Raw genomic sequence first — 25,910 nt, forward strand, 5'->3', positions numbered from 1 at the left:
GATATCGATACAATCGATATCTTACAGAATTAGTGATTGTTAAACCACGTAAACATTCAATTCAGATTCAGATGAGTGATAATCGTCGTTTCATTCTCTGTAAATAGAATCAAAATTATTAATGGTATATAATGGTATTTTAATTTGAATTGAATTGAATTGATTGAATAAATAGATTCAACTCCGTATCGTAATCGTAAATAATAATATATTTATTGTATTCAACAATGGTCGATATAAATATTCTGTGTAAGTACTATTTGATTTCTTCTGTCTAAATCTAATTTTTATTATATCTCACATTCGCAGCTGATAATCATTTCGGTATACTACCATCTTATCAGGATACTTGTTGTCAAATAACCAACGATTATCTGGGAAATATTGATGAAAGTGATTTAATCACATTCACGGATAATGATACATTCGATACATCACCGCCATCGGATCAATATTTCATTGATACACCACCCGAAACACCAGTTAATAATCATACCTGTTCCATTACTAGCAACGGAAACGATATTCTCAATAATAATTTTAGCACCATCAATACTGTGTTATTCGGTGAAAATGTGCTGGATTTCAATCAAAATTTTAATGAAATCAACAAACATTCACCATCAATAAATCATCAAAGCGATAGTGACAATAGTAACAACACTTCAATCACCACGAATACAACGATTCCATTGACCATTACTTGTCCTACGATTCTATGTTCAAACGAAACCGATACAGTATCATCATTGTCATCATCCTCATTCATAGTAAATGGCTATAATCGTGTGTTTGATAGTAAAATATCTAATGGTCATCATAATAATATTCAACCGAAAACTATATTACCTAGCAAAGTTTCTAATCACAGACTGAAAGAACGTGACAATTTACATAAACAAAAAATTGAAGCACGTAAATTACGTAATCGAGAAGCTGCATTAAATTCTCGGCTAAAAAAGAAAGAATATCTGGACAATTTAGAATCGCAAGTCAAACGATTGGGCAAAGAAAATACCGATCTAATGCTAGAGAATGCATTGTTGAAGCAGAAAATTGTTGATCTAGAACAGGAAATCGGAAAATTCAGACTTTTAGATGCGAATGGCAATTTTACAGATGCAGCGAGCAGCAGAAAAAAGGCTAAAATTAGCTTCTTTGCCGTTGCATTCATGTTCCTGTTTCAGATTTCACCATATCTGATGTCAATATCGCCTGGAAATGAACGTGCAAATGAAAACACTGCTCCAATCGTTTTTTCAAATAAAAATTTCACAGTCAAATCATTTGAAGCCAATAAGAATCATCATTTTTCACGAACACTGCTTTGGAAAACGGAAGAAACTGATAATTATTTCCAGAAATTGTCAACCAATTATAATTCAAGCAATTTAGACACTTTTTATCCGAATCAAACAAATGTTGGCGGCTGTGAAGATTATTATAATCGAACTGAGCTAATAAGATTGGAGAATGAACTTCGTGGATGGCTCACACGATTCAAACTGGAAGAGAATGAATCTCGCCGTCGTCAACATTCAACATCGAAATCAAAGAAAAAACTATTATACGATCTTAAACATGTACCGATACCAAGACTGAAACTTTGGATGCAAAAACAACGTTACATGGACTATCTGAATGAAGAATTGGATCATTCTTTCGATGATCCATTCGTGCCATATGATCTGGAGAATTTAATGTCAACCATACATAGACGTGATGATACATTCTATTATCTATCCTATCCATCAAAAGGTCATTTAATTCTGCCACCAATGTCCAATCGAACAGATATTCGACCTCGTTTCAGTTTTCTCATACCAACAGCATATAATTTTAGCCAACAACGAAATAATTCCAACAACACTGATAGTAATGGCCAAAATCAAACGGAGACTGGATTAACATTGCCTAATCATCATTTACATATGCTACAAATTGATTGTCAAGTCATTAATACTAAAGTATCCTTGATCAATATGAATCACCATCATCCATATGGAAGTGCACATTCGAAACGTAAAATTCGATCTTCATCAACATCAACGAAACCGAGCATTATTAATCAATTTATGAATAAACCATAATGAAAGAGAAAAAGCTTTATTTACCAATTTTTTTGTTTGTAGTTTTTTTTCAATATAAAAAAGCAATCCATAAAATAAATCCATAATTCAACCATTCACTGATTTTCTATTATCAATCAGTGTCCACGGCGATCAACTTCACGTCTTCGTGGTGCTGCCTTGATGATATTATCAACACGTAGAATCATTTCGGCCGCTTCAGCAGCTGAAATCAACACTTGACGTTTGACGACAAATGGTTCAATGATGCCCAATTCGGCCATATCGGCTGTACATCCAACATTCATATCTAGACCATAAGTATGTTTGCCTTGCGAATGATAGGCCCGTAATTCGGAAATTAATTGTGCACTATCAAAGCCACCATTGTCAGCAATAATTGTAGGCAATTGTCGCAAAGCGTTTGCAAATGAATCTATTGCAAACGATTCTTTTCCCGGTGTTTGTTCGGCCAATTGTGTGACCACATGAGCCATCAACACTTCACCGGAACCACCACCATAGATGATTCGGGAATCTTTAACCGTTTCTGTTAGAACACACAGCGCATCATGCAATGATCGTTCAGCTTCATCCAGAATCTGTTGTGTAGCACCACGAATGACAATCGTACAAGCTTCACCCAAAGGTACGCCAGAGAATTTCAACACTTTATCATCGCCAATCATAACTTCTTCGATCAGATCACAATGGCCAAGTTTCACTTTATCCGGACTGCCAAACGTCGAAACAATCTCTCCACCGGTCACTAAAGCCAACCGTTCAATACCGTCGAAATCGGCATGTTCGATGGCCATCACACCAGCATCGGCAAACAATTGTTCCGGATAATTATAAATGAGTTGCCGATTTATGAAAACGTTGATGTTATGCTTCACAATTAGATCCACTTTTTCGCGCATTTTCTCCTTTTCGGCCAATTCCAATTCAGCCACTTTGGCCACTGAATCCGCTTTGACACGTGAGCCGAATACTTTGATTTTATCCGTGTCCATCGGTGTGTTGGCAATAAGAATTCTAGCCTTTTCGATACGTTTAGGTTGATTGACGCCTGGTTTTTTATTAAGTAGAAATCCTTCTTCTAGATATGAATCGCTAAGGCTACCGCCCAATTTTTTGATTATCTGTATGGCATTCAAATCGCCCGATCCTTTCAGTCGAAGAACAGAATCAACGGCCAATTTAGCAAACAGATCTTTATGCTGAGAAAGGATTTTCGAACTTAACGTCGTTCGGGCAATATTCATGAGGTCATTGCGAAATCGGTCCGGTTGGTCACTATGATTTTGAGTGGATTTCTCCAAAGCTACTTTGGCTGCATCGACAGCTTTACGCCAGCCAGAAATGATTGTTTGTGGGTGAATTTTCATTTCGATCAATTTTTCTGCTTCACGTATGAGTTCGGCTGCCAAAACCGTGACAGAAGTGGTACCATCACCAACTTCATCGTCTTGAGTTTTTGAAATATCAACCAAAACTTTGCTGGCCGGATTATCCACACCGATTGATTTCAATATCGTAGCACCATCATTTGTTACTTCCACTTTTCCTTCGTTTCGGCCTTCGTTCAACAGGATTTTGTCCATACCTTTTGGACCCAATGTACTTTTGACCAAATCACCAATTGCAATGGCACCGATAAACGATGAAAGACGAGCTGTTTCGGCTTTCTCTTCATCTGCTTCGGTCTTAAGAATATTGACCGGATTCAACGAACGACTTTGAATGTTTAACATGTTTATAGTAAATGATATGAATGGAAATTAAATCGATCAAATCAAACGAAAATAACTTTGAAAACTTGTGTATACAGACAATGAAACAACGTGCTTATAGAAAAACGTACATGCCTGTGAGAACAAGCCCATTTTTTACATTGTCATTTGAAAGTGACCATTCAAAACAAACAGTACAAATTACTTGAAATCTTTCTTTACCGATAAAAAAAGATCTTTGCTTATCGATTAAAGTGAATAAATGGCCTATTTATAAAATATTGTTGAATATATGTTGAGTAATTTGGAATATAATAATTAAAATATTGTCCGATAAAGATTTGACTATAATTTCGTTACATTGTTTATGAAGGGATATACACACGTTGTTTGGCTTCCTTTTCTTCCTTTCTGTGGCTGTGTGTGTGGTGTGAGTTTTCATCATCATTTGTTGAAATTCTGTTATTTTTGGCTCGTAAATTCTGTTTATTTTGACGATTTCAAAAATGGTTTCTGGTTTAAATACTTCGTCCGACTTGAATTGGTTGATCACCCGAAATAGTTCATGCTATTTGCTGAAACGTCGTGGTGTGAACCATCATTTTAGCACCGATCCATTAAATCCAAAAGGTCTTTACAAACCTCGATTTCAAGGAACAATTCAACGACGAGCATTGAGTGTACAGGAAAATCCATCGGGTAAAGGCGTTGTGATGGTTTACAAGAAACGAGCAAATCAAAACAAACCGGCCAAATCATTGAATCGTGTGGTCATGAATCGTAATGCTCGACGTACCGTACGAAACATCAAACAATTTGTCAACAAGCAAAATTATCGGAACGATTTGAAAAACGTAAGTCATCAACACCTTAAATTTAAAGTACAAAAACTAATTTTGACTAAAATTCAAATTTAGGTCGTATTGAGAAAAGCCAGTGCATTGCTACGAGCACAGCGCATCAAAAATTCCAAAAAGACTCGTCAATCGAAGAAGAAAGAATAATCTTTTAATATAGAAATGTAATTGAAGTTTTTCATGAATAAATAAAACAACTTTTTCTTTCTAAATTTTTTACTTTTCACTGCAAACCATTTTACATACACACTCACAAACATCTGTTGATATATCATCAGATGATATATAACCACCGTTAATGTTCTAATGTAGATAAATGTAGAAACAACAACGAAAAAAACGAATGATTGTTCATTGATTAGTCATGTTGAGGAGGAAAACAATTTGTGTGCACATCGCAAATCAATCAAATAGAATGCAACATCTATTTTCTATATAGCAACAAACAAAAATGAATGAATGTTATCAAATGTGAATTTGTCAAATAAAACAACAGAAAGAAAGGACTATATATTAAAAACGACGAATCCGGTGGGTGTTTCAATTGTTCAGCGAACGTAAATCTTCAAGAAAACTTGATGGCATCATTAGGTGATCGCCTCCTAGTTAATGAATGAATGAATGAGTGAATCAAATTCAAAACATTTCAACATACCGATAATGACTTCCCAATTCTTTGATGCTGTAGTCACTTCATAAGCACATCTCATTTCGGAATATGTTGCACCACCCAATATGAAAACAATCAAACGAGGAACATTTTTGATATTCAATGAATTTTTCTCTTTGTGCCAATGACCATAACGCATACTGGTGGGTGCTGGACGCCCATAACTAGTGGGTGCACCACGTCCAGGTAAATACTGAAAATGTTTCTGGTCCAATTTATCTTCGATTGCATCCTATATGAATAACAATAACAAACACTTTATAAGTCACATGTTAATGTTAAAGCATTTGTATACCTCCATAATGTCTTTGATGACCGGTGTCCATCGCGACATCTGATAAGTTTGCTCCGTAATTCGTTCTTTACGAGGATATTGATATACTTTACGACGACTACCATCGGTTACAATATTTACTCCTAAATGACTCATATTTGTTATGATCGATTTGTCCGATACTGGAATCTGTGCATGTTGAATCAATTTGGTTAGATTCTCTTCGCTAATACCATTTTTCGAAAGAATGTAAAGCAGAATGATACGGATTTTGTCGAAAATTTCGAAATTCTGATCCAACAAAATGGGAACAATATTTCGCATTGGATCCTTGATTTTTTCACCTTCGGCGTCGGTGCCCATAGCCAAATCCTGTTCGACTCGACACAATTTATCCACATATCCTTGATAACGTTTCATACAATCTTCAGCCAGATGCAAATGTGTGGAATATTTGCTCAGTTCTTTTTGATATTGCGGCATCTTTTTAATCATTTGCGACAGATCTTTGAGACTAGTTTTGTCACTGGTATTCATTCGTTTGCTTTCGACGAACTTTTTCAATTGTTTCGTTACATTTTGTGAGACTAGAGCAATATGTTGATGACGTAATTCGGCCCAGATTTCATCATTTTCGTCGAGAAGAACTTCCTTTTCACGAATTTCATTTGCCTGTTGAATTTCGAATTTATAAACATCATTCTCAATGTTCAATAGATCATAGGCCATTGCCTGGAATGTGAGTTCATGTAATAATGGTGACACACAATCGAATCCTCGATCGATTATTAACAATTGTGAACGTGCTTTTTCTGGCCCTTCGCCCATGGTCGGTTCATCCGCTTTGTATGCATCCAATTTCTGTTGCACAGCATTTGCAAATTCAATATTTCGTTCGAAATCCGAACGAAAACGAATACTGGGATATTCACCAAGCGTTGCACACAATGTGGCCAATTGTTCAGCCAATCTTTCTTGTGCTTGTAAACGTATCATTGCTTTGTTGGGACTGAAAAACATTGAAAAGGCTTCGGCCGAATCCAATGAATATACTTGTGATTCGTATGGAAGAAAAGCAATGTTTATCTCCTTCAGTGATTTAATATGTTTTGCACAAGGACTTTTCGATAATTCATTAAATAGATCGTCCGGACATGTTTCGGTGAAAAATACATGTGCTGCTCGATAAAGTGCACAACGAGTGCTGAGAAAATCTTGTTGCAATAATCGAATCGACTGAAAACAGACCAACAATCAATCATTAATGAATGAAAACAACAAAGTATCTTACCTCCTATCAATCATCGATGAAATTGACAATGGAATTTAAAATGGACAAAAAAAAACAACAAACAAATCAGATCATTTAGAGTAAAATAGCCACATTCAATAGCATACCCTATCCATCGGCGAAATGAGATAAATGGCGTCCATATTGGGTAATGGTTCACGTTTCTTTCCAACATCCTCAACAATGGTAATACCTTCTGTGGCAATTTCATGCATCTTACAGCATGATGAGATCATTCTCATTCCAAGTTGATCAACAATCAATACTTTCCATTCGCCTTTCTTTCGGCTAGCACGAACAACATCGTTCATAATCTCTGTTTCACAATAAAGGCCAAATTTAGCATCAACAAAACATTTTTATTCGAACTAGACTTACTTTGGCCAACCAAAAGTTTTAGAGCCATATTCACAAATGATTAACAGATAGAAGATGCAACAATTGATGAATTGATGATGACCAAAACGGTAATTTGATAATTTCGTTTTGTTGTTGTTTTTGTTTTTGTTGTTATTGAAAAAAATGATGACAGACTCGCCGAGAAATGACAGGGGATTGTCTCAACAAACATATATATAGCCACCACTACAACCAGCAGCAGCGGCAGCAGCAGCAGCACACTTATAGATCAGCAGATCATCAAACTATCCATTATGCAGAGGGCAGTCATCATCATTACACAACATGGAATAATAATTTTGAGGAATAAAAATGCTATATCATGTTATCTGGGAACCCAGTAATCAAATATATAGTAGCCAATGATTAATGTTCCAATTCTGTATTGTCGCAAATAGCAATAATGATGGAATTTATCATGCGCATTCGCATGAATTGTTTAAAATTGGAAAAAATTTAATTATGGAATTGCTATTGCCAACTAATTTTGATAAATAAATGTTGAATGAAATGAATGAAATGAAATTGTATCGATCGAAAAAGAAAAGAAATGGATGCGGCAATCAATAATGGTGTGTTCAATAAAAGTTTGGGCTTCAAAATGACGCTAATTAATTCGATGAATCAGTTTGCATTCAAATTGTTTAAAATGTTTGCCAGTCGTCATCAACATGATTCGAAAAACATGTGTTTCTCACCATTGGAAGTGTTCAATTCATTAGTGATGCTTCTGGTCGGTGCAAAAGGTATGACCGAAACACAGCTAGAAGATATGCTTTGTTTGAAAGATTTTAACCAACCGACCAAATACAAAGAATTGATCAATCTAATCAAATGGATAATCAAAAGCAATCACGAAATTATGGTTTACGGTACGGTCATCTACGTAGATCATCGTATGAAGTTGCGTCCAGAATATCTGGAAAAAGTGAAAAGTATATTCGAAATCAAACCGAAACCGATCGATTTCTCGAAAATTAATGAAGCAATCTATATGATTAATAAGGATGCATATGAAATGACCGATGGTGTTATCGAAGGTGTTATTAGCCACAAAGATCTTCAGGATGACGACAGCCAAGTGAAATTGGTCATTTCCAATGCTGTATTTTTTCGTGGTTATTGGCTTTTCAAATTCGGTGACATTCATAAAGAACAATTCCATTATGGATCAGGTTCGAAAACTGTACAAATCGATATGATGTCGCATCTTGGTTATCATCGTTATTATTATGATGAACAATTACAAGCACAAACCGTATCAATAGCATATGCATCGAGTGATATTCGAATGGTGCTCATCATGCCCGAATCAATCACTACTGAGGCAATTACATTGGTCGATAAATTGAATGCAGATAAATTGTTGCAATTATTTTGGAACTTACAAAACCAACCAAAATCATTGACCGAATTGACCATTCCTCGATTTGCATTGGAAGCCCATAAAGTATCATTGCAACGGTCAGTCAAACAAATGGGTGCCAGATCCATTTATGACCCTGAAACAGCACAATTGAATGGAATTTGTGCCAATGACCAACGTATACATCTCACAAAGCTAGTACATAAAGCATTCATTCTAGTGGATGAAAGAGGTTCACATCAATACACTAGTAAGGTATGTTCATGTTTTCATGTGTTGCCATCAATCAATCAATCAATCCATGATAATCTCATTATGATAATTTATTCATTCACGACAACAACAACAACCACACACACAGTCTCATGAAACAAGTCGTTTTGTCAAACAAAAACAGATCGAGAATGCTGATACAACACAATCCTTGTCATTGAGTAAAGAACATTCGGAAAATAAAAGGGTCAAATTTAAGGCCAATCATCCATTTATATTTTTGATATTGGATAAAATAACTGGTGTCGTTTGTTTTATGGGTGTTTTTGCCGATCCAACCCAAATTCTTGAAGTGGTACGTGAACAAGATCTGAGCAATGAAGAAATTACACAATTATTGGCCGAAAGTGATCAGAAATCGTTTCTCGATAATATATCCATCGATTCAACATCGTCCAGTCAATCATAACATAAATGCTTGGATAATTAAAAATAAAAAATGAATTTATTCATCATCGTGTGACACTCAGTTACATTATCAGTTCAACGTTATTCTCGTGTTTTTCCGAGTAATAAATAAATGATGACTTACATTACATGTATGTTTTCGATGGAAAAAATGCAAATTATCCAATTCAAATCAAAGGCGCGCGCGTGCACCTTTTTAAATATTCCATTCCAGAGAAAGGTGTGTATAATAATAATCAGATGATAATCTCTGAATCAAGTTCTTTTCTGCCAATAACACATCTTGTGTGTGTGTGTGATGGATTGAAAAAAGTATTCGATAATAAAGTGATGATGATGATAATGGTGATCACGTAAACAAGGCTATAAATTACATCCAATTTCATTTTCGAATTATCCACCCAGCACCATTCAATGATAATGACACCTGTGTGTTTGCCAGGTTCAAGGCAAACCCTTCCGAAACTAAATAAATGATCTTTTCTGGTTTTATCGATCAACCAAGAACAAGTATAGAGTATGTGTTATTAATCAAATTCAAATTTTACAGTTATAACGATGATAACAAGATAATATAGCTGTATATATGCATATAACTGTCAAACGAAGCAGGTTTTCGTTTATTTCAAGATAACAACCACCATGGTCATCATTGTCGTCATTTATCGATTTCCTGATGATCGTAATCATCAATTGGCTATTATTTTCATCATTGGATTTAAAGTTGGTTATTTTTTCAAATGACTAATTGACTGAAACATCAAACATGAAATTGTTTTTTCTTTCTAGTATGAAAAAAGGAATTTGTTAAATGTACGAATGTACAAAAGATCATCAACCTGTCGACGAGGCATTCATCGAATCAATCCTGGTGTTTAAATAATAATAATCAGTGTTACTTGACAATGACCTTGAAGGCTTCATTCCAGAATTAAAAAACAACTGACTGATTTAGATAATCATTTTGATTTGTAATAAAAAACAAAACAAAATTTCAATTTACAGTAAATGATAGCATGATGATGCTCGTGGAATAACACTGGTAGTTGAATCAATGAATGAATAAAACCTGGAAAAATGAAAATGTTTCTTCATTCATCAAGTGACCGTCCCAAAATGGGTGGCAACAACTTGGTTCCTTGTAATCATCATCATCATCATCATCACCATCAACAACAATAAATTGATGCTTTTTCTTTGTTAATGAAAACCATTCACTTGTTTTTGTTTGTTGGTCACTGATGGTGGTGGTATCATCCTTCAAACGAACAATTTTTTCTCATCATCATCATCATTATCATGGTCATTGATGTTGAGGCGGTATGGTTTTTTTTACATGCTAAATAACAACCAACTTACATTCTTTCTTGATTTTTTCACTTTCACTTTCGATACATTTCAAAGTTTCCCGCCAATAAAAAAAAGAGGAGGAAAAAGAAGGAAAAAATTATGGTCAGCCCTAAATGAAATTCTTAGTTTGAATTAGTTGTGTGTGTAAATGTTTAAATGAATGAAATGCCAATAAATGAATGATGATTACAAACATACACACACATGAAGAGAGACTATTTAAAAGAATGTTTTTGCAACCGTTTCTGGTCAATCATTCCAGAACATTCATTACAATTGGACACAAGTTTTATTTCAATAATAAATTCGACAAAAGAATTTAATTCAATTTATTCAAAATTCATTCGCTATAAATTTAAACGATCCATGTGTGGTGTGTCACAAATGTTTGGTTCAATTATGACATTGAAACGAGCAAATTTGAGCATATCGATAATGATCATCATCATGATGATTTGTAATCCCGATTCCACGCTGGCTATTAATGGTGAACAAGAAACAAACAGTGACTCAATCAATCAACAACAACGACCTATCGATGTGATCAAAATATGGAATCAACATAATTCACAAATTCTAAATGTTCTTCAAATGATTCTATCTCAATCTCATTGGAATGATCATCATGGTCAATGTCATTCATCATTGAAACAGTTGATTGGCGATGCTCGAAAACGGAAACATTATGCCATGAAAAGTAAGTTTGAACATGAATTTTGTGAAAAAAAATATGGAAAGGGTGTTGTGTTATTATTACTGGTGAAAAAAAAAGTTTTTTCACTTTGATTGATACCGGCAATTTGATGATTGTTTATGATACTGCTACCGTCAATGTGAATGATGGGGCCATAAATATTGTGAATGAAAAATGAAATGTAATGTAATTAAGACGGTCCAAGGTTCTCAAACAACAGAGAGAGAGAGAGAGAGGGACCAAAGATGAAAGGTCCGAAAGAAAATTTTTCAAATGCCTGAACCATCAATGAGTGTTTATCATGAGAGAGAGAGAAAGAGAAAATGACATTTGAGAACCTGTCAAAATTTTGTTCACGGTTAATAATAATAATGAATAGAGTCGACAAAAAGGTTTTACAAAACACACACACACACACACATAGAGAGAACATTATAATTATAAAATTGTTTTAAAAATTAACCAACTTGAAAAAACATAACACATACATACATTGAGAATGACAGTGAAGCGGTCCGGATGTGGTGTTGTGAGCATTGAGTAAATTGAGTAAATTCATTTGATCAATCCTTTCTCATCATCATAAATAAATTGATTAATTAATCTTTTTCACAAATATGATGAGATGTGAATTAAAGTTCACTGCACGACACAAAAAAACGTATCGACAACTTGTATGAAAAAAATGATTTTTAACGATCACATTGGAGAATTTGAGGGTAAATTTCTACGAATTGCGAATTCAATGTTCAGATATATTGACACAGTTTTTCCACTGCTGCTGCTGTTTTTGTTTCAATTTCAGTTTTCGATCGATTTATATTCATTCGCGTTCAATGTCCTTTCATCTTGTTTTCACAACCACAGTGATTTATTCGTGTTTGAGAATTTTTTTTTCACAAAAAAACAAACTTGACTGACAAGCGCACGATACGAAAAAACTTGGACTAAAACAAAACAACACGCGCGCGCCGGCTTTTTTCGACAGATCGATGAGACAACACAAACAAGGTTCATTATTCGGCCGACATTGAAAATTACATACCTGTTTGCATGTGCAAGTGTTTGTGAATATGCCGGAGATGGATGAATGGAAATTGATTCGTGTGAACGAACCTAGCTGTTATTCGTTTATGTGTGTGTTTGTGTTTGTGTGTGTGTGTGTGTGTGTCTGGCTTCGAAAAAAACTTTCAAAGAAAAAGACAGATAGAATTCGTAGAAAAACATATCCACTTGGACACAATGAATTTTGTTTTCCAAGAAAAAGGTCGATGACCAAACGAAAAAAACAATTTCGTTTTCACTTTTTCATTTTATTATTCAGACAAAAAATGATAACGCTAAAGGCGATTATAGAAAAAAACCCATGATTGTTATGTGTGTGCCGCCTTCAGGGCAGCCACAAAAATTACATGCTTTTTTAGAAAGTGAAAGTGAGTGGAAAATGGAAATTAATTGCAGATCAAAAATGACAAACATCCCACCAAATTGATTTTACTAATTAATAATTTTCCCAATTGATTAGTGATCGATTCGAATGGACGATTAACAAGTGGATTATTGGAAGGTAGATTCACTAATCTTGGACAATTCAGTGAATGTGTGACAACATCAAGTGAATCATTTTCGGGAAAATATTGTACCGTTTATATATCGATTCCCAATAATTTAATAACAGTTTTATCAGTAAGAATTTAATGATAAATTTCCAATCATTTTCATTCATCGATTGTGTTTAATCAATAGAATATTTCCGGATTCGATCATATTATGTACGAAACGGTTTCGGCCAAATTAGGTGTTTGTCTACCATCCACATGTTCACAGGAAGAAATCGAAGCCATTGCCAGACAGTGTAAGTATGCGATTGAATGGCCATTGTCATTAATCAATGATCAATAATCAATAATCGATGAATAACAATTATTCTATAGTATCGATAATGTTTGTGCCGGAATTGGAAATCAAAGTGTCCAATTGTGTTGAAAAAAATGATGAAACCGAAAATCCATTCGGTTTGGGCATATTCGTTGCGATATGCCTCATTTTCGTTTTATTGGCCATTATGGGCACAATATTCGATCATTATAATTTGAAATTCAAGACGAATGGTGAATCATATGCAATGATTACGAAATTAGAATCACAGAATAGTAATGAATCATTGTCCAGAGAACCGACAACGGATGAGAAAATTCTGCTAGCATTTTCAACCAAACAAAATTGGCAGAAATTATTTCAGGTTACCGGTGGTGAATCGATCAATGTGTTTCATGGACTGAAATTCCTAGCAATGTTCTGGATCATTGCCCAACATTCAATGTCATTCTCATCGATATGGATCAATTTCAGTAATCCATTCGACATTAAATACAAAGTGTACAATATTCTCGAAATATTCCTATTGAATGGAACATTTTCCGTCGATATTTTTTTCTTCATCAGGTAAATGATATTCATTTGATCACTGGTGTGTATTCAATAAATTAACCAATCCATCAATCAGCGGTTATCTAGTCATGCATAGTCTTGTCCGGTCAATGTCAGCCGATACATCTCGTTTGAATCTCAAGACATTCTACTTGAATCGTTATATCCGCATGACACCAACCATGATGTTTTTGATTTTTTTTAGTACAACCGTTCTACGATATCTTGGTAATGGACCGGAATGGTTAGGATCGACCGTTATGTTCGATCATTGGTGTAGAAATCGATGGTTTCTCAATCTATTCTATGTTCATAATTTTATTCAAACGGAAAACATGGTAATTATTTCTATTATTTCTATTTATTTATTGCATTTGATCAAACTTACATTACTGGTTTCAGTGTTTAAGCCATTCTTGGTATTCAGCAGTAGATATGCAATTCTTTCTCATATCACCATTATTGGCCATCTTGCTCATTCGAAAACGATGGTTAGGAATGACTTTGATTTTACTCATTCTTTTTGGCTCAATAATCATCACCAGTATAATGACCTATGTTAACCAATATCCAGCAGTTCCATATTTCAATGATAAAATGTAAGCACATTGAATCTAAAAACAACACAACACAACAGACATGATTAATTTGTCCTTTGATCAACAACACAGAGATATCAACATAATGAATTCGTACTACAAACACGTTTATATAAAGCCATATTGTCGTATTGGACCATATATCATTGGTCTATTGCTGGCACATGAAATGATGACAACAAGAAGAGATGTTCGCTTATCAAAGGTTCGTTGATGATGAAAATTATTCACTAACCCCCCCCAACAAATCATTTCTCAAACAAAATAAAGAAAACATTGATTGCTGGTTGGTTATTCACAGCGACTGCTACATTCGGTATTGTCATGTGTATGTTACCGGCAAACAATGGTTTAATACCGACGATATTGGCAGCTGCCATGTACAGTTCATTATCGCGAAATCTATTTGCCGTCGGTTTAGCATGGATTACATTCGTATCGATCACTGACCAAGGCGGTTTTGTACAGACGTTATTTTCATTGAAATTATGGATACCATTAAGTCGTCTGGCATACTGCGCATATCTACTCAATCCAATCATAATAGCCATATTTTATGGCAGCCGTAATCAAACATTTGAGTACACACCATATCTATTGGTAAGCGAGCCGTAATTGATCACTAATGACTTTGAATAATGATTCAATTAACAATCAATAGCTTTATTTCACGATAAGCAACATAATTGTTACATATTTAGCATCACTAATGATTGCCTTATTCATCGAATATCCATTGATAACGATAAGCAAAATTCTCTTGAAACGATGATTACGACAACTTACGGAATCCAGAATTCTGAGAAAACCAAAAGACAACAGTATTATTTATTATTGTGAATTGAAATTAATTTTTATTATTATAATTAATGAGATGAGATATTAAAAAAAATCAATGAGATGAGTAAACTAATTTAGTATTGATTTGATTTGATTTGATTCGATTCGATGTGTCGTCGCTGCATGATGGAATGTGTCTGTGTGTGTGTGCATGTTGACATTGATGACAATTTTCCATCCCGAAAAAAGTGGCCACCATAATGGATGAATAACTGAATCATTATATAGGGGAATACATATGTATGCTTCTTGACATTTATTATATTTTAAAGCAATAATTTAATATAATTTTATCGATTCAATTCATCATTAATATCAAATCAATCAATCAATCAATTGATCTGTATAATGTAAATGATCTGTATATAAATCAATCAAAAATCAATGGGCAAAAAATTCACTGTTGAAAAAGGAAAAATAAGGAATCGATTGCAATCAAAAAATCAATATTATGAATCGGTAAAGCATTTTTTTTTGTTTTGATGGAAATAAAATAAAATGAATAAAAATAAAAACATTCAAAAGATAAATGGTATATATCTATAAATGAATTTCTCGTAATATAATCATCATCATCCAATAAAAAATAAAATAAATCAATCATCAATGATAATAATGATATAATATAAATCACCTGTGTCAGAAATTTTCTTTTTTCAAAAATCAGTCGGTAGATGAAGATTGATTTCAAGAAAAAAATAATTCACTTCAAATTGGAAAATATTTTAAAGTTCAAAATCAAAAATAATGCAATTTCAATAATCAATATAATCAAATAAATACTCACGGCGATATATGAGATAATAAATAAAAAAAATAATCAATCAATCAATCAATCAATATATAAAAATAATAATTTTCAATAAAAATCATTTAATTCAAAAATATCCTACCTATGGCCGATTGTGTTTTTTTGTTTCTCGCTTGAAAATAGAATAAACCTACTGTTATATCAATCAATATATAATTTACATTTGGCAGTTACAACCTCAAAAGAGGAAAAAAAGTTATATCCGACTGTAAAAATATGTTCATGATTAATTTGAATTGAATTGAACTAATCAAAATAATACTAAGCCTTTTGAGCGCGTCAATAATGGGAAGTGGGAAATAACAGAGAAATGTTCACATCTTGAGATCAAGAGAACGAATTGTGGGAGATTTATGTATATAGAAATAGAATGAGAGAAAATTTTCAATATTTACCTTGCCATGATAATGGATTATTTGGGCGATTTTCCATTATGTGAATGATTATTGTCATCTTTACCATGTGCTTTAGCGTTTTTATACTCTTTAAGTTTTTGTTCAATTGCTTCCGCCTCTTTGGTCATGCCGCATGCTTTATAATACTCGATCCACTGTTGATAAACGGATTCATTATCTTGTCCAGAAGTGGCCGCCCAAGCCGCTTGTTGTTGTTGTTGCTGCTGCTGCTGTTGTTGCTGTTGCTGTTGTGGATCAGGGGCAGCAGTAGCAGCAGATGATGCACCATTTGCTTGTTGATAATATTGTGCATAATAAGCGGCCCACATCGCATATTGATCTTGAACCGATTTGGCTATAAAAAGGGTTTATAGAACAGAAAAAAAATCAATTAATTAATCATTGATCATTAAACTAGAAAAATGATTCATGATTCTCAGTTCCGAATTCATTTAGCACAAGCTTGACACCAAATAGCCGCGTATTGATTGAAGAAATGAATTGTACTATTTGGCTCTAATGCTGTGCACGCCTGACAATGACAGACATAGAGAATGACAGGGGGGTGGGGTGAGAGAAAACAAACTTACGATCAGATGATGTTTGTGGCCAATAATATTGTGATTGACCAATTTGATTGGCATAAATCTGATTGGTGAGATAACCATATTGTCCATCAGTACTGTTAGCAGCTGCTGCGGCCGTTGCTGCCGCTGCATACATTGGATTGTTGGCCAATGTATTCATCAAGACCGTTGCATGGCCACCAACTTTATCGGTAACCAATTGTTGAGCATAAGTAATCTTATCGGCCGTACCACGAATAATGAAACATTTTTCATCATTATCGGATTGAAAATTCTTATCCAATTCGATATTACAACCAGATTGTTGTTTCAATGCACGAATCGTTTCACCACCACGACCAATTACTGTACCAGTTCGTGAGGTGGGAACCACTAATCTAATCTCATCGATTGAACCCTAAACGAAAATTCGCAGTTAGCAATCAAGTCTAAAAATTGAAAATCAAGACAATTATTACCTGACCACCAGTTACAGTGTCGATAATTTCTTTGACCATATCTAATGCTCTATTCACTGCATCTTGTGTTCCGGTGAATTGACAGATTTTATTTCCTTGTGCATCCACTTTTGTCGTATCAAATTGTACTTTACATCCGGAATCGGCTTGAATTTTTCTTATAGTTTCACCACCCTTACCGATGACCAAACCGATCAATTGTGGTGAAACAGGATACTCAAAATAGGTGATTCTAGCTGAGCCATATTCATTGAGTGGCGTGAAAAGTTTGTTATTATTATTGTTGTTGTTCATATTATTAGTATTATTATTATTTTTCGATGATCGATTAGCTAATTCTAGTTCTTTTTCCACCAATAAATCATTCACCAATTGTTTGGCGTGATCCACTTTATCTGGTGCACCACTGATTCGTAACTGTTTTTCGCGATCCCCTACTTCATTTGTTTCCTGATAGATTACCATTTTAACGCCAGCCCTTTCCTAAAACATAAAAGACGACATGATGATTAGTATGATTCAAATAAACATTGATTGAAATTAAAATTGACCTACCTGAAGATTGCGAATCATTTCACCACCTTTACCAATAACGAAACCAACTTTATTACCTGGAATCAAAAGATCAAGTATTTTTTCTCCATTAAAAATTGTCCCAGTTAGATACAGTTGATCTTTCATTGGTTTCGGTGCATTTTTCATCGCCGATAATTTTGATCCCACTTTTGATTGTGGAAACAACAACAACAAAAAAGAAAAACAATCATTAATGACAAATTAAATTAGAGTTTAAAACCAAAACAATTTACAATCAATTTTTTTGACATCAGGAGAATAATCAGCATCTACAAAAAAGAGAAAATAAAAAAAATGTAACAAGATCTACTATCAAACTCCACCTATCGTTATAAAGGATGGTGTTAGCGAATTCTTTTGATAATTTAGCATTCACTAGTTTATGAAAAAATGACATTATTGAAATACATCTTTTCATCATTTCTTTGTAAATTTGAATGCTTCTCAATGTTTGCTAAATGAAACTTATCATTCATCGACTTACCATCATCGTTCGGCCTTTTCATTCCAACAGCTGCACCAACACCTCCTCCCACTGTACCTGGTTGTGATATTTTTGCAGCAAGCTATTTGATTGAACAAAAAATGAATAGAATTCGCTATCAAATTTAACGATTCCATACCTGTCTTGCACGTAATAGTGCCTCTTTGAATGCATTATTTGATTCCATTATTTTCGTTGATAATGAAATCAAAATCAAAATGGAATATGAATTCTTGTGTAAAAAAATGGAAAAAATACAGCTCAAATGTCCACAGAAATACGAGAAAATCGAAGGAAACTGGTGCAATGAAACACACACTTTGCTCACACACACACTCAAGATGAGCGTCAAAGAAAGAAATAAAGAAAAATGCTCATAAACTATATCGACCTAGGCGAACATTCAGTGTAGAAACGGTAAACATTGATGAGAAAAAAAACATCATGATCCAAATGTTCCAAATTTCTGGAAATGATGTACAGATTTGGTAGTAATTTTTCCTCCATAAAAAACCTTGATGATTAGATTAATTTTAATTTTGTTCATCATATATGTCATGTATTTGATCAAATGTTCAAAGTGAACTTATTATTTGGACCATATTCAAATCGTATCACGCCATGTGTGTGTGCTAAAGGTGTCCGACTAATCTCACTATTTTTGATTGATTGATTAACTTGATTTGTCATTACATCTTGATGTACATTAGATTTAGATTCACAATTTAATTAGCCAATAATTTACCAACGAGGAAAATGTGGCAATATAAATCGAATGGATATTTATCGTTTGTTTGTCAGCTTATCATTCATCATCGTTCAAAGCAGTGAAATATTCAAACATGATGATCTTCAAATATTTAATTGTTCTCGCACCAATTATCAAATATGAAACTAGCCGATAGAAATGATTTGAAAATCGTTAAAAAATGAGAGAGAGTGAGAGAGAAAGTAAAAAAATCACTTTCGTTGTTTCAAATATGACGAGATGATAATAAAAATAAAAAGAAAAAGAGAACACGATGACGAGAAGCGTGGCTATCGACGATCGATCGATGGGGACAAGATAATAATAATAATAACCTCATAGCCAAACGAAGAAAGCAAACAACACACACACACACACACACACCAAATTTCCATCATTTCATGATTGTCGTTGGTTCTTGTATGTGGTGTGTGTTTCAATGTTACGAGGAACAAAACAAAAACAAAAAACGTTTTTCTTCGAAAAATAAACCAGCGAGTTAAACCGAGTTTTTCAATTTAACCTTCGATCCACCTTGTTTTTCTATGTACCCTTATTTTTTGTTTGATTATCATGAAATGTCGCCATGATTTCGATTATGATAACGTCATTTGTGTAGATAACCAGAATGGTGTCTAATGATGATGGATGTACATCATGAATTTCGATAGATAAATGAATAAATATCCTCAATTTCAAAGCTCATCATCAATTGTCATTTCACCTAACGATTTCACGTGATTGTAAATTAACCGTGCTGTCATATAAATATTGAAATCACACAAGACAGTGAACAGTAATTTTAGCATACGAATTTCTCAAATTGATTGAAAAAGATTTAAAAATGTCGCAACAAGAATTAAACTCCTCGTTATATAATTCGATGACATGTCTATCGAAACGAAACAAACATTTATTTCATTGGCTAATCGGCTCATTGAGTATGATGACATTATATCAATGGTCAGCATCGATCATATTATCAATTATTGTGGCAACCCTTTATTTAATCTATTCATTCACTGGTGGCAGTTGGTATCTTTATGGCTATGTTGTCCTGATGACCATTTACCGTGATGCAATGTAAGTTTGTTGTTTTCATCATCATTCATATTTCAGATTTATTTTTAGTTTCACCAAAAAACAAAACCAAACATTGCAATCTATGATGACATGATTCGAATGTAAAATAAAATATAGGCCAATGAAAATGAAATCGATCTATGTATAAATAAACTACACTAAATTTGTTTGTCGAACTAAGCTAGATTTTTAATTAATTAAAACTATGTTATCAAGATTATCGCTACAAAATAAAAACTTGATCAAACATGATGGCCAAGGTCGTCTTCTCATTATTATTTAATATATACAACTATTTTCAACAACATTCAAGTTGATATTTTTTCTTCTTCATTTATTTTCGTCCAAATTTTTTTTTCTTCCAAACAAAGTTTAAGGTCAATCAATTTATTATTTTGTTTTTCTTTCTTTTTTTTTGTTTTGTAGAAGCTTACTTCGTTTTTTACGAATAAATTTCTTTCTATTTCGAATGCGAAGAGGGAATCGTTCGGTACCGAAAATATTCCAATCAATTTGTTCATCACAACCGAATAAAACGTTGTTCCATTATCAGGATGAGCAATGGACATTCAAACAAGTGGATGAATTTTCCAATAAAATTGTCAACTATTTTCTTGCGCAAGGTTTTCAAAAAGGCGATGAGATAGCATTGTTTATGGAAAATCGGCCTGAATACGTCGCTATTTGGCTTGGACTAGCCAAAGCTGGTATCGTTTCTGCATTGATCAATAACAATCAACGTATGAACCCGTTGATTCATTCATTGGTCGTAATCAAATGTAAAGCATTGATTTTTAGCTCGGAATTATTTCAAGGTCAGTGCATTACCAGATTATTATTAAACAGATTTTTAGATTTCAGATCAGATTGATTATATATTTTCTATTGTTGCAATCATTCAGCGGTCGATGAAATTCGTGAAGATTTGAAAAGTAAAAATGATCACATGAAATTCTATTGTTTCAATGTTAATTCAAATGATGATCATGATCATCATATGATGAGGCAAGGAAAAGAAGTGTTTTGCAAAAATTTGAACATCGAAATGGATAAAATGTCCAGTGAAGCACCACAAAAAAGTATCGATTCTGTTTCTTTCAATGGTAAGTTTCGGGCAACAACAAAACCAATCCAACTCATTTCTCTTTTGCATTTTTCTCATTTTCATCAGATCGTTTACTATACATTTATACATCCGGTACGGAAGGATTACCGAAAGCAGCAATAATAAAGAATAGTCGTTTTATCTATATGGGTGCTGCTACAAGATTCATGATCAATATTAAATCCGACGATATCCTCTATACATGCTTGCCATTATATCATCTTGCTGGTGGCACGATTGGCGCATGTCAAGGAGTTGTTTTTGGCAACACTATTGCTATTCGTGGCAAATTTTCTGCATCCAATTTTTGGAAAGATTGCATTAAATATCGATGCACCGTAAGTGTATTTTGATTTTGATTATTGATAATTGATTGACTTTTGGATCGCTTATAGGTAGCTCAGTACATTGGAGAAATTTGTCGATATTTATTATCACAACCAGAATCACCATGTGATCGTCAACACACGGTACGTTTAATGTTTGGCAATGGTTTGCGACAGAAAATATGGAAAGATTTCGTCAATCGTTTCAACATCAAACAAATTGGTGAATTGTATGGTTCAACCGAAGGAAATGCTAATATGAGTGAGTAGTAGCCATCAATAGTGCATTTGTTATCATATCATCATGATGATAATATTTGTCTCCTGTTTAGTTAACGTGGATAATAAAGAAGGAGCTTGTGGTTTCATATCACAGATTGCACCGATAATATATCCAGCTCGATTGATTAGAATTGATGAAGATACGGGCAAACCAATTCGTGACAAAAATGGTCTATGTGTTTGTGTTAAACCGGGTGAAACGGGCGAATTTGTTGGTAAAATTACTGCCGATCCAACCAGAGCTTTTGATGGTTATGCAAATAAAGAGGCCACCAAGAAGAAAATCATCTATGATGTTTTCCGAAAAGGAGATTGTGCATTCGCTTCTGGCGATCTATTGACCATGGACCTATTTGGCTATATTTATTTTAAAGATCGCTGTGGTGATACATTCCGATGGAAAGGTGAAAACATATCGACAACCGAATTGGAAGCAGTTATCAGTGACACAATTCAGTTGGCCGATTGTATTGTTTATGGTGTTGAAGTGCCTGGTTGTGAAGGCAAAGCAGGAATGGCTGCCATTCTAGATAATGATCGTACAGTCGATGTTAATGATTTGTTGAAAAAATTACGTCAAAAAGTGCCCATATTCTCCATACCTGTTTTCATACGTCTGGTGGATCAACTGGAATTAACTTCAACACATAAATTGCATAAAGTTACTTATCGTAAACAAGGATTCGATCCACAACTGGTGAAAGATCCGTTATATTTTTTTGACTCGAAAAATTTTACATACATTCCACTTGATCAACAATTGTATAATCAAATAATTGAAAACAAAATTCGAATCTAAACAATCTGTCTGTGATAGCAATACGAATTTAGTGTGTTCGACGATAGCGCCATAGTGTTTGTGATCCGATGCATTTTCATAATATAATAATATAATGATGATAATATGATAATATAGACACTACACTCCATTTGATTCATCTTCATATATTCATATTCATATTCTCTTTATAAAGCACTTGACGAAATTTAAATTTTTTTTGTCCAATAAATAATGATGAAATGAAATTTCTATAATTTATAAAAGCCTGGAAACCAATAAATAGTTGATGATCGTGCCGATCCAGGTTCATCAAGCCAAACAATAGCATCCATTGTTAAATCATTCAAAGCTTTTTCCGCTCGGTTTCTTTGCCAACCAAGTTTATCCATTAGATCTTTCACCGTAACATGACCATCATTTTCTTGAGCCAATTTGACCACTTCATTTTGATCCATATTTAATTCACTTGATAATGATTGTACCACATATGTATTACGACATTTAACCAGCTGTATTCCAGTGCCCAATGTTGACATTTTTTCGATGGCTTTCACAACATCTTCTTGAACAATATCAGCATCCGATTTACTTGTTACACTTCGTGTTTTTATCAATCGTTTGTATAATTCCTCGATTTCCATCATACCACCAGTTCGATGATTTAAGGCCACACAAATCTCAGTTATCTGGACGGCCAATTCATAATAGATATCACCAACGCCAAGCATTTTGGTGAAAAAATTCGTACTTGAATATAGTGGATCGACACCAATGTTGGCACACATTTTCTGAAATGCACGACGAAAATTTGGATTCTTTTTGATGTCCTTTTTATGGCTGACGGCAAAATCCTGAAGTTTACCACGAAATGATTCGAATTGTTGTGACAGTTTTTCCAACTGTTCTTTGGCTATGGTTGCACTCATCTCCTGATATTTGGCATCAATTTTCTGCTGCCGATGAATGGCACCAACGCCTAAACCTCGTCGTCTCATGATGATTATATTGATTGAATGGGCTAAATCAAAAAAGAATTGGATGTGAAATTGTCAATAAATTCAACAGCTGACTTTTTATGTTGAAATGAATTCACAATGTCAAACATAGTGACATCTATCGCTGAAAACGGATTGTTTTTCGTAAAAAATTAGCCAATTTTTTTATTGTTTTATAATTTTTTTTCTTTAAAAAAATCATCGACCAGCAATTATGAAATAATGTAAAATAATTTCCATAATAATAATGTTATAGAATAGAATGTGTAATCAAAACTATTGTGACTTGATAGTGATTCAAAACTCTTCGGACATCAAAACGTTTTCTTCTGAACAATTCTTAGGCCTTCTTCATCATATTCTTTTCTTGAGATCCACATTCGTTTGAATGATTCCAAACTGGCCAATATAGAACCACCGATCCATGTTGAATATAGCCGTTCTTGTGGAGCACTGATACGAATTTTAAGATCTTTTGGACCAATCTTCCTCACTTCATTCAGGAGACGATCGCCGAATCCTTTGAATAGCGTACTACCACCGCTTAATACAATATTTTGGTAGAAAATTTTTCTCAAATCTATATCGGCTTTTTCGATACTAGATATAAGTATCTCATGAACGCCCTCGAATTCATGACCAATGATACTGGGTCGAAATAGAATTTCGGGCGCTCTAAGTCGTGGCAATACACCAATTTCCACTGTTCGACCATCTGGTAATACATATGAAGTATTCTCTAATTCACCAGTACCACCGGGTACAGTTCGATCATCGTATGTTCGTTGTTGATTGCTGGTTAGAAAACAGATTTTCTCTTTGATAGTTTTGACCACTTCGAATTCAGCCGTCGTATTGAATACGAGACCTTCTTTACGGAGTAATAATTTCAAATGTCTAGTTACATCACGACCCGCCACATCTGATCGGGTTATCGAAAGTGGTAGGGCAAATCCTTCATAAATAGGCACCGCTTGTGTCACACCATCACCGGAATCCAAAACAATACCTGTAGTTCGACCAGTTGCATATAAACTTAACACTGCCTGTATTGATATGAACAATGCCGGCACATTGAATGTTTCGAAAAAAATTTCTGCCGTTCGTTCACGATTCTGTCTTGGATTTATTGGTGCCTCTATTTTTTAACCATAAAAAATTAATAAATCATTCAATCGATATGATTATCAAAAACAAACAACAAACCTGTCAATAGGACTGGATGTTCTTCCGAAAATGTTTGCAGCTGTTCTTTTGAATAAATATAATGCCATATCTTTTCCATTTCATTCCAATCGGTAACGATACCATGTTCCATTGGATATTTTATGGATAATAAACCACGATGTTCTTCCGCTCGTCTTCCTATAAATGAATGATAATTATAAATTTAATTTTGATCCGGGAGAAATTTTCATTTTTTTTACCAATAAAAAAATCACCCTCAAGAGCACCAGCCATCACACGAATATGTTTAGGACGACCAACAAGATTAAGGAATATACATTTAGGAATTGAATCACCAGCAAAACCGGCTTTGATGACACCTGACAGTGTTCAAATTTTATTTTATTTTATTTTTCAATAAATTCAATTCAAATCATACCTGATCCATTGTCAATCACAACCGGCTGATTAACCATCATAGGCAGATCCATTTTTGTTTGATTGATTTGAATAGATTTTGATTATCGATGATTATGACGATTTATTGGTATATAATATGAATGAACAAGTAGAATGAATTGAAGAATTTCGCCCCTTTTTTGGATAAATCAGAATTCAACACCATGAATGAAAAAAAACTTATATACAAAATTATATTCTTTAAACTGTTTAAGCGTATATCAAACTATAACATTCTTGAATTAAGCATTTATCGTTACAAAACAACGATGAATGAAAATATGAATCCAAATCCAGATAAATTATCAATCAAGAATAATCATCAGGCAAAAACCGAACCCTAATAAAAAACGATATTATGACCATGTTAGACATGATTTGGGTGGAAATAGTCATT

The 25,910-nt window shown here is 33.8% G+C and overlaps 9 protein-coding genes and 1 long non-coding RNA gene across 14 annotated transcripts; 5 read left to right on the plus strand and 5 right to left on the minus strand.

Moving 5' to 3' along the window:
- Nucleotides 1-41: 41 nt before the first annotated feature.
- Atf6 (bZIP_ATF6 domain-containing protein ATf6) lies at nt 42-2,103 on the plus strand. Its single transcript, XM_047063531.2, has 2 exons — nt 42-249; nt 310-2,103. The coding sequence occupies exons 1-2, from the start codon at nt 228-230 to the stop codon at nt 2,088-2,090; spliced, it is 1,803 nt and encodes a 600-aa protein (XP_046919487.2). The 5' UTR covers nt 42-227; the 3' UTR covers nt 2,091-2,103.
- On the minus strand, nt 2,091-3,937 carry CCT2 (chaperonin containing TCP1 subunit 2). Its single transcript, XM_047063535.2, has one exon. The coding sequence runs from the start codon at nt 3,824-3,826 to the stop codon at nt 2,207-2,209; it is 1,620 nt and encodes a 539-aa protein (XP_046919491.1). The 5' UTR covers nt 3,827-3,937; the 3' UTR covers nt 2,091-2,206.
- A 254-nt stretch (nt 3,938-4,191) lies between these two features.
- RpL28 (ribosomal protein L28) lies at nt 4,192-4,874 on the plus strand. The gene is made up of 2 exons (XM_047063569.2): nt 4,192-4,659; nt 4,723-4,874. The coding sequence occupies exons 1-2, from the start codon at nt 4,312-4,314 to the stop codon at nt 4,807-4,809; spliced, it is 435 nt and encodes a 144-aa protein (XP_046919525.1). The 5' UTR covers nt 4,192-4,311; the 3' UTR covers nt 4,810-4,874.
- On the minus strand, nt 4,794-12,554 carry Rop (Syntaxin-binding protein Rop). The gene is made up of 6 exons (XM_075728394.1): nt 12,433-12,554; nt 7,276-7,777; nt 7,005-7,213; nt 5,628-6,842; nt 5,318-5,564; nt 4,794-5,264 (listed from the first exon to the last, which is right to left on the minus strand). Exons 2-6 carry the CDS (start codon nt 7,301-7,303, stop codon nt 5,203-5,205), a joined length of 1,761 nt encoding a protein of 586 aa, XP_075584509.1. The 5' UTR covers nt 7,304-7,777; nt 12,433-12,554; the 3' UTR covers nt 4,794-5,202.
- On the plus strand, nt 7,756-9,387 carry LOC124499605 (serpin B11). The gene is made up of 2 exons (XM_047063544.2): nt 7,756-8,917; nt 9,024-9,387. The coding sequence occupies exons 1-2, from the start codon at nt 7,847-7,849 to the stop codon at nt 9,342-9,344; spliced, it is 1,392 nt and encodes a 463-aa protein (XP_046919500.1). The 5' UTR covers nt 7,756-7,846; the 3' UTR covers nt 9,345-9,387.
- Nucleotides 10,925-15,325, plus strand: LOC124499582 (nose resistant to fluoxetine protein 6). Of its 2 annotated transcripts, XM_047063512.2 has the most exons (9): nt 10,925-11,390; nt 12,913-13,073; nt 13,134-13,242; nt 13,322-13,832; nt 13,894-14,155; nt 14,220-14,416; nt 14,489-14,621; nt 14,687-15,016; nt 15,078-15,325. In XM_047063512.2, exons 1-9 carry the CDS (start codon nt 11,060-11,062, stop codon nt 15,186-15,188), a joined length of 2,145 nt encoding a protein of 714 aa, XP_046919468.2. In that variant the 5' UTR covers nt 10,925-11,059; the 3' UTR covers nt 15,189-15,325. The 2 variants fall into 2 exon arrangements, with proteins under 2 accessions (XP_046919468.2, XP_075584508.1); XM_075728393.1 differs by lacking the exon at nt 15,078-15,325 and having other exon boundaries at nt 10,926-11,390; nt 14,718-14,904.
- LOC142597316 (uncharacterized) lies at nt 12,691-14,643 on the minus strand. The gene is made up of 3 exons (XR_012832057.1): nt 14,514-14,643; nt 14,206-14,431; nt 12,691-14,121 (listed from the first exon to the last, which is right to left on the minus strand). It is a non-coding gene; the product is annotated as an uncharacterized LOC142597316 (long non-coding RNA).
- On the minus strand, nt 15,068-19,136 carry LOC124499601 (far upstream element-binding protein 1-like). Of its 4 annotated transcripts, none has more exons than XM_075728397.1 (8): nt 18,707-19,136; nt 18,568-18,649; nt 18,317-18,352; nt 18,063-18,229; nt 17,508-17,990; nt 17,053-17,446; nt 16,463-16,817; nt 15,068-15,215 (listed from the first exon to the last, which is right to left on the minus strand). In XM_075728397.1, exons 1-7 carry the CDS (start codon nt 18,752-18,754, stop codon nt 16,480-16,482), a joined length of 1,548 nt encoding a protein of 515 aa, XP_075584512.1. In that variant the 5' UTR covers nt 18,755-19,136; the 3' UTR covers nt 15,068-15,215; nt 16,463-16,479. The 4 variants fall into 4 exon arrangements, with proteins under 4 accessions (XP_075584512.1, XP_075584513.1, XP_075584511.1 ...); XM_075728398.1 differs by lacking the exon at nt 15,068-15,215 and adding an exon at nt 15,244-15,468; XM_075728396.1 differs by lacking the exon at nt 15,068-15,215 and adding an exon at nt 15,244-15,615.
- Nucleotides 18,994-23,155, plus strand: Fatp1 (Fatty acid transport protein 1). Its single transcript, XM_047063525.2, has 6 exons — nt 18,994-20,398; nt 20,825-21,213; nt 21,301-21,501; nt 21,570-21,841; nt 21,899-22,091; nt 22,162-23,155. Exons 1-6 carry the CDS (start codon nt 20,160-20,162, stop codon nt 22,908-22,910), a joined length of 2,043 nt encoding a protein of 680 aa, XP_046919481.2. The 5' UTR covers nt 18,994-20,159; the 3' UTR covers nt 22,911-23,155.
- LOC124499635 (alpha-centractin) lies at nt 23,044-25,883 on the minus strand. Its single transcript, XM_047063577.2, has 5 exons — nt 25,494-25,883; nt 25,315-25,434; nt 25,094-25,252; nt 24,209-25,025; nt 23,044-23,882 (listed from the first exon to the last, which is right to left on the minus strand). The coding sequence occupies exons 1-5, from the start codon at nt 25,543-25,545 to the stop codon at nt 23,141-23,143; spliced, it is 1,890 nt and encodes a 629-aa protein (XP_046919533.1). The 5' UTR covers nt 25,546-25,883; the 3' UTR covers nt 23,044-23,140.
- Between the last annotated feature and the right edge of the window lie 27 nt (nt 25,884-25,910).

The sequence above is a fragment of the Dermatophagoides farinae genome, chromosome 2 (assembly GCF_024713945.1).
Source record: "Dermatophagoides farinae isolate YC_2012a chromosome 2, ASM2471394v1, whole genome shotgun sequence".
NCBI classification, from domain to species: Eukaryota; Metazoa; Arthropoda; class Arachnida; order Sarcoptiformes; family Pyroglyphidae; genus Dermatophagoides; species Dermatophagoides farinae.